This window comes from Anabas testudineus, chromosome 21 (genome assembly GCF_900324465.2).
Source record: "Anabas testudineus chromosome 21, fAnaTes1.2, whole genome shotgun sequence".
NCBI classification, from domain to species: Eukaryota; Metazoa; Chordata; class Actinopteri; order Anabantiformes; family Anabantidae; genus Anabas; species Anabas testudineus.
Genome location: NC_046629.1, coordinates 3,149,626 through 3,157,555, shown reverse-complemented (window position 1 = coordinate 3,157,555; position 7,930 = coordinate 3,149,626). Strand labels below are relative to the sequence as shown.

The following is a 7,930-nucleotide window of genomic DNA, read 5'->3' as shown; positions in this document are numbered from 1 at the left end:
CACTGATGGTAGTTCTAGTCTGTGAGTCCGTATATTTCAGTGTGTAGAGTCCTGACAGTGTCCCCAGGTTATAAAATAGAAACCAGAAATCTGACTGCCTATATTACAAGTAATACGGTGCACAAAGCACCACACCAAAACAAATCAAACGTAGAAGTCCTGAGACTTCCACAGTAACGCAGCCTGGGTTTTGTAGTTTCAGGATTAGCCTGTACCAGCATTCGGTGGCAGAGGGGCTGTAGATGATGAAATCTGTGTGTGCTACATAAGAAGTAGGAAGGTCTGGAGTGAATCCACTCATGTATTTAAACAGTTCACCTTCCTCCCCAGTAGGGCTGGATGCTAAAAAACACTCTTCAGATCAGTTGTAATTTTTATTTGAGTGATCCAGTATCGATTCTCAAAGTCCTGAGATCCTCTTTATGCACTGGTTTCTTGTTTAAAGTGGATTCTACTTGATTCATTCTGCCTCTGCCGGGGATATTAATGCTATCTAACAGCTGTCTGCAGATTATCAGGCTGTAGTCAACACAAACCGTGCAGATGAAGCGGTTTCTGATCATTAAGGTTGAGCATTTATTTTCTGAAATATGGATATTGATTAGGTCCTTTAATTGAACATTTAGACCTAAAATATGTAGATGAATCATGTTTTAGTCATTTTGCGTTTGCCCTGTTTTAACACAGGCTGATGTGTTTGCACTTTACGTACATTGCCCTTTATAATGTTTGAGACAAAGACCCATGTATGGAAATTAAATAGTCATGTTTAGTATTTTGGACACTGATTTTATAACGAATTAAAGAATTGTGAAAATGAGGTTCCCAGGATGAATTCTGTGAAGCAACACTGGTGTTTGAGTCCATTCTGGACTTCGGGAATCGATACTGAATTGAATCAGTGCTGATATCCAGCCCTACTCCTCAGCCTGTTTCTGTTACGCCTCCCGAACGTGCAATAAATCTCCCCAGTGCTTTCATCAACAAAAATAAATCCATACACAGCCTATAGAAAATAAATTAGTTACATTTCAGATAAAGGTGCAAGCATTCGCTGTAGGTGACATTAATGGCTTTCTATGTAAATTCGCATCCACGTTTGCCTGTAATAAACAGGTGAGGGACTTTAGGGAAGCCTATGTCTTACAATGGAGAAGGCACGCATGGCTGGATGGCTAAAGCTCAGGAGTGACGGTGGACTCTGCTATACAATCTGAAAGGCTGGTTGTAAACAGTGATACATGGGTTCTGTTTATGATATCAGTGTTTCCTGCACCTTCTCCCACAATTCTCGCTTTTCTCTTTGGCACACAACCCCCTCCAGCCCAGTGCAGTTTAGGACGTTTCTGTCAGAAGGTAAAACCAATACGAATGCGTGATGGCTGTGTGTATGACTGACGAGATTGTCGGCTGAGTGTTTTCCCTCCACTCGCCTAAAGGCAGATGAACACATGCCTTAAAAAAAGAATCCATAGATGAAGCGAACGGGTCCGAGTGGCCTGATGAGAGACTGGATGTTTACATTCCCGGTCCCACTGCAGTGGCTCAGATGATCTGGCTTGGGTTAAGACATATTTCCTGCTGAGATGTGTGTTTGTACCTGCCCTTAGAGAAGGAGGCGACATCCATACTGGGTTTAAAAAGCAGTGATTATACGTTCAGCTGCAAAGAGCTGAATTGAATTCCAGACATCAGTAGAGCTGGTTAAAAAGCTGAACTCTGTGTTCCAGCAGCTGTGGCGATCACTGATGCTACTGGACTGTTGATACTGTAAAACAGTTTGTGCCGTTGTAGTTCTGTGTTCTGTGTCAGTGGACAGTACTCCTTCACACTGATTCACTGACAGCTGGTGTCTTGGCCTCCCAGGTGTGTTTCTGTACCTGTCTGTCCGTTCAGCATGTCCCGGGATCAAACAGACCAGTTGTCTGTTTCCTGTTTCTGTCATTCTCTGCTACTCTGGTTTGCTAATTGTGTCGTGTTCATAATGCTGGCTCCTCTTCATCAATGAAGCTGATGTGCTCTGTGGAGGACTTCCCCTCCTCCACCTGTCGCCCCCGTTCCTGCATCTCCAGCTCCAGGGGGTGAACGACAGGCCGGGCCTCCCCGTGGTGCAGCTGTGACTTACACCAAGGTGGAGTCTGGGCGTCTCCCGGTCTTCTCATTGTGCTAACGAAGTCCAGAGACACAGGCAGGGAGACGGTGGAGGGATGGAGGGAGACGGTGGGGGAGATGAGATGGACGGGAGGCGAAGGCCTCAACCGATGGTTTCCAGGGGAGGATGAGAGCGATGGGGGAGCTGAGCAGTGTGAGGATGGGGAGGGAAGGGTGTCCTGGGAGGATGGCGGGGGGAGCAGACCTCTGGTGGTACAGCTGCCAGGTCGAGACGGGTGGGGGCCTTGACACGGGGAAAGGGATGGCGATGAGGAGAGAGACATGGAAAAGGAGAGGGAGGGTGAAGGTGTGTGAGAAACAAGGGGGGGGTGGTTCTGCTGAGAGGGGAAAAACATGCCGTTACTAGCGGAAGCATGGAGGCCGTGAGGAATTCCCTCCTCAGGGGAGAGGTGGTGGGAGTTGTCCTGGAGTTTGGGCGGGGGCTGTGGTGATGCTGACGGAGATGAATCAGGCCTTTTTGGTGAGTGAGGTGTCGGGAGAAGGCATCCAGGCAAATCTACGCCCTCGATGTCTCCCCCATCCAACAGGGACTGAGTGTCAGGTCTCTGGAGGGGGCACAGCGCGGCAGGGGGCGGCAGCACCAGGTAATTGCTGGCACTGCTAGGAGACAGGGTTAAATTTGGCATCATGGCGGCGAGGACCGGCTGCGGCAGCGGCGCTTGGAGGAGCGGCCTGAGCAGGTTTGTCATTTCCTGCAGCTCTTGACTGAGCTTGGACACTTGTTTGGAGAGACTGTTCATCTGTGTGGAGAAGAAAGACACAGAAGACAAATCAAGGTCAGTCCGGGAAATGTGGTGTCGAGTTTCTTATTGCTGAGGAGGACGATGGAGCTTAGAAAAATACCTGACTAAGTTAATCCTTATTTAAATGAAACATAATCTGATACACACGCTGCATACGTAGTGTTCAGTCAGATACAGTGATGTGATTTGTGGCCTGGTGGCTCCATGGATCGAGCATCGGCCCGGGCTGCAGAACGTTCCTGGTTCAAACCCTGTCAATGCTGTACAGTATGCCCTTGTTCATGTGATATATGACAAATAAAGGCTGCCTCCTCTTCTTCCTAAATCTTGTAAAGAGCTCTCTAACGCAGCACAACCCCTCTAAATTAGTTTGAATTTCCATGCTGAACCTTATGTGCAACAACACATACAAAGTGTTGACAGGCAGTCACGCTGGTTGGCTAAAGCTGCCCAGGATTTTGAATGGCTGCTGTAAATCCTGTGCAGGAGTATCAGAGTCTGTACCGGGATGCAAACGTCAGTCAGATTTATTATCATCAAATTATTGCTAATTAAGCCATCGTGGTTTCACTTCCAGTAGTGGAAGAAGTACTCTGATCTTTTCAAAGTAACTCTAATGGTGAAACGATGTAAAAATACAGCTGTGGCCAAACGTTTTAAGAACGACACAAATATTAATTTTCCTTTAAGTTTCCTTTAAATTTGCTGCCTCATTGTTTGGATCTTTTTGTCAGATGTTATACTGAAGTATAAGACTTTAATTGGATTTTTAAATATGCATATTCATGTCATTCTCAACACTTTTGTTCACGGCTGTACTCAGTCTTGTACTATTATTATTAGATTGTTAATAGTGTTGCACCATCATGCCAGTAGCATTTTGCTGTTGGGGCTGCTTGAGGTAGAAGCCCTATTTTAAAGACGGTCTATAAGTGTAGCACAGTGGTTCCTAACCTAGAGTTGAGGCAGATAAGTGTAAATGTGGCATCATCAAGTCAGCGCTCACCTCTTCAGTCAGTTTAGAGACACTCTGCTTGATCTCAGTCTGCTCCCTGATCCCTGCAAACAACCACACATGAACACAAATCCTCAGCAGAAAACACAATATTCTGTTTCATAAGCGAACCACTACTCTGTGTGCCATTGTATGTAGGTGTGCTACCTGGGTATGGGGAGGGCGGAGCTGCAGGTGACAGTCCGGGGCTGAACTCGAACTTCTGTGATGAGGTGGAATTGCTCTCAGTTTCAATGCCGTCGACGAATCTGTGCAGAGAAGAGGGATTAAAAGTAAGAGTGCACAGAAGAGGAATGTAAATGAGCAGAGGAGGAGTGAACTGAAAGCGCAGTAATTACAGTATGTAAGTGTGTTCGCACTGCAGACATTAAAAAGCCCCCTATCAGCGGCTTTTGTTCACACTCCACTGCACAGTGGATAGGGTGTTATTAGTCCCTGTGCACACATGGACGTGTCCATCCACACACATCATCCTCCAGTGTGAAAACCTATACAACATCCAGCAGCAGCCCCATGTGACCACCACCGGCACTATAATCTGCTGGTTGCCATGGCAGCCAGACACTTATGCTGCAGCGGTGTACTGTGCAGTGATTTCTCCAGTCTCTCTAATCTTTCTGATTGTTGGACAAGCTCACTGCTCCTTCTCTTTCTGTGTGTGTGTGTGTGTGTGTGTGTGTGTGTGTGTGTGTGTGTGTGTGTGTGTGTGTGTGTTACCTGGGGCTGAGCTCAGGTGGAGCGCTGCTGAAGCTGACCACTGGTATCTGCAGGGTTGTAGGGCGCGAGTGCTCAGAAGGAGCGCGAAAGGGTCTGGGTGGCAGGAGAGGGGAGCGCAGGGGCGAGCTGAGCCCCCTGCTGAGACGCAGCGGGGAGCGGGGGGCGCGGGACACTGAGTTCTGCTCCTCGTCGCCCTCCTCATCCTCACGGATGGATGGCAGCTTCTTCACCAAGCCGCCGTTGCTTTCCCAGTCCACCTGAGAGGAAGAGTGCACGTGCAAACCTTGAATACAGCCACATGCTGAGGCCTCACAGCAACAGAGAAGATAGAAACTGCTTTGTAATGTGTTAAGAACGAAGCACACACACACACACACACACTCTGGCACTGATACTGCTCGTAAATAGAGCGCAGGGGCATGGGGAACCAGTAGGTGGCGCATAGACACAAGTGTTTACTACCAGTGAACTACTAGATGTTTGATGCACTATAATCAAATCACTTCAGAAAACAACAGAAAGCGGTTAACGACACAATATCTTCCACCAGGCGAAGAATATTCCCTGATCAATATTCCTATTTCTTCTTTGTAGATCACCTTTAGTGGCTATATGCTAAATGTTTCAGTTCAAATCCTAACAGGACAATTGTTATTTTAATGCTATTCCTGCTAGTTTATAGACATTTGCATGGAAGATATGTGCTGTAGGTGTTGCTGTATGTCAGATGAACAAATGCTATGTCCCTGAAACGTCCAGAAACACCTCAGTGAACCAAACAGTCTGTGGTTGAACAAAGGTAAAAGTTCTGAGACCAACAAACAAACAACAGGAAAGTGTTTATGTTGCTGTGACTTCAGGGAACGGCCCATAAAAGTCTTGTTCTGCATGCAGCACTGAGTAATGAATGCATTTCTTATCTCATCATGCAGACAAGCCAACACCCCTCTGTTTCGCTCTTCTCCCTGCCCTCTCCCACTCTCTCTCATCTCCCTTTAATCAAGACTCTGCTCTTCACATCCCTGCCTGCTCAGCGCTCTCGCTTTTTCTTTCTTCCCCCTCCTCGTGCTCTACTCCTCTCAGCCTTCACCCTCCCCTTCATCCCCAGCCCCTCCCATGCCACCGTAAGGTATTTTTAGCTCTCTTGTTCTAAACTTAGCTCACAGTGCCGAAAGAAACCAAGGAGCGCTCTGCGATGCGGGGGTGTGATGAGTGTGCACTTGCAGTGTGTTGGCGTGTGCTTGGCTGTGTGTGAGCGTGTGGGAGGATGTGAAGTTCACATCATGTATGTGTGATCAAGTCAGGTTGTATGTAGAAGTCCGCAAGCAGGCACACGTCTCAGTGGTGGTGTGTACTCTGTGTGTACTCTGTGTGTGCTTGTACGTGTAAGTGCACATAGGTGTGTGTGTGTGTGTGTGTGTGTAGCACACACAACACATTCGTCTGCTGAACGTGATTCTGGTGCAGAGATTTAACAGCACAAGAACACAGGGTACGAAACACTAACGTCTCCCTCTCTCAGTGCTCTCAGTTCACTGGTTGCTCTTGCACGCGGCAGTTTTTCCTCACAAGACTCTGGGGTCATGACAGCCAGCCTGCAGTCTGTGAATCATCGGGGGGGACATGGAAAATACAGCCATCTCATCTCTTAGATCATGGATCTTTTGCTTTCATCTTCTTTCCTGATAAAAGCATCCTTACTTAGTAACTATTTCCACATTTTATACCACAGGCTTCAATTCTTACTTCTCCTCTAAATCATTATTTCTTTTAGTCTCCACCTGCTAACATCCCTTCTATGTTGTTGCTATGGACATTATCATTTATCAGTCATCCTTTCTATTTCCTCTTGTATTGAACAAGGAGGTGCTAGACATCTGCAGGTGTAATTGTTCTTTCTCACTACACACAGATATGCTAAAATAATCTCCCGGGCTGCAGGTACCACAAGAGCTTTGTATACATAACCAGGGTGGACATCTACAACCCAGACCTAACATATGGGCAGAAGCTTGTGCATCTGGAATCATACATCCTCTAGATACTGACATGAGCACACATCTGCACCCCCTCACATTATGCACTAAGTGTGCTGTGCCCTGGAGAAACAAACAGCACTGCAGTGGGAAAGCAGGGACATGAGGAAGAGCTGAACAGAAAACGAGACAGCCGAAGTTCCCCCTCCCCTTCCTCTCCTCCTCTCCTCCTCCTCCCCATCTCTCTTCTCCTCGGCTGGCTGAGTTATTTATATCGAGCAGGATCCAATCTTAGCAGCAGCTGCGGGGGACACAGCCAGTCAGGGAGAGCCCGTGCTTCCCCCTGCTTTATTTTTAGCAACAGGGCAGCTTCAAACAGCAGCACTAAGCTATTCTTATCCCTCTGCTGCTGCTGCACCAGCCAAAGACGCAGGATGTGTGTTTGATGGCAGTTGTTAAGAAAAAGCACTTCAAAGCTAACCTCCCAGCCACATTAGCCTCTCAATGCTTCTCCAAACAGCAGGAGCTTTCATAAAGGGACAGTCATTCATGAGACTACACTTATCAGTGTAGAAGATCATTCAGTGTCTGAATGGCAAATAGCAAACCCGGTCACAAGATGGCGTTGCCGTCTGTTACAAGTGGATTTCAAAACGCTTTGTCCATCCCCTGAAGGGTTATTAGGGGGACACAACAGTACCACAACTCCTGCATCTGTGACATGTTTCCTACATTACTGTGTGTATGTGTGTGTGTGTGTGTGTGTGCGTGTGTGTATGTGTGTACTCACATCAGCCCCGTGACCCTCCCGCAGGTTGTACGTGAGGTCGTGTTGTATCTCGCTGACAAACTTCTGGGCATACTCGGGGTAGAGTCGGAGGACCTCGCGGAGGCCTTTGAGACTGATATACTGCAGGTCGCAGTAGGTCAGGGCCTTGACGTTGGCGTTGGTCTTGATCACCTGCTCTTTCGTCAGGGAGTCGGAGCCAATCAGATCTCCTTTACCTGGGGAGGTTTAAGATAATATGAGGGTTAAAGTTCGCTTGCTGCATGTTCCAATCTTAAGCAGTGACTCTGTGCTAAAATCAAAAATCTAAATACAACTCATAAAAGTGCTGTAAAAACAGCAGATAAGGAGATCTAAATGTTATTTGGCTAAGATTGTCGATAGATGGTAGGAATTTGAACTAAGTGTGATGACAAAATGCACTTTCCGACACTTGTCTCCCTGCTTGTGCTAAAAGCTTCCACTGTGTGATAATTCATCTGGAAATGTCAACTGAAGTTTAGAACAAGCCGAAAAATTC

At 47.1% G+C, this 7,930-nt stretch overlaps 1 protein-coding gene across 1 annotated transcript in view; it reads right to left on the bottom strand.

The window, feature by feature from the left end:
- Positions 1-1,946: 1,946 nt before the first annotated feature.
- Positions 1,947-7,930, bottom strand: part of kcnh3 (potassium voltage-gated channel, subfamily H (eag-related), member 3) — a 95,078-nt gene continuing 89,094 nt past the window's right edge. The window contains exons 11-15 of the mRNA XM_026375710.1: positions 7,414-7,628; positions 4,648-4,904; positions 4,078-4,178; positions 3,922-3,974; positions 1,947-2,912 (exon numbers count right to left, since the gene is read on the bottom strand). Coding sequence (XP_026231495.1) covers positions 1,980-2,912; positions 3,922-3,974; positions 4,078-4,178; positions 4,648-4,904; positions 7,414-7,628 — 1,559 coding nt within the window. The 3' untranslated portion in view covers positions 1,947-1,979. The remainder of the gene's footprint in view (positions 2,913-3,921; positions 3,975-4,077; positions 4,179-4,647; positions 4,905-7,413; positions 7,629-7,930) is intronic.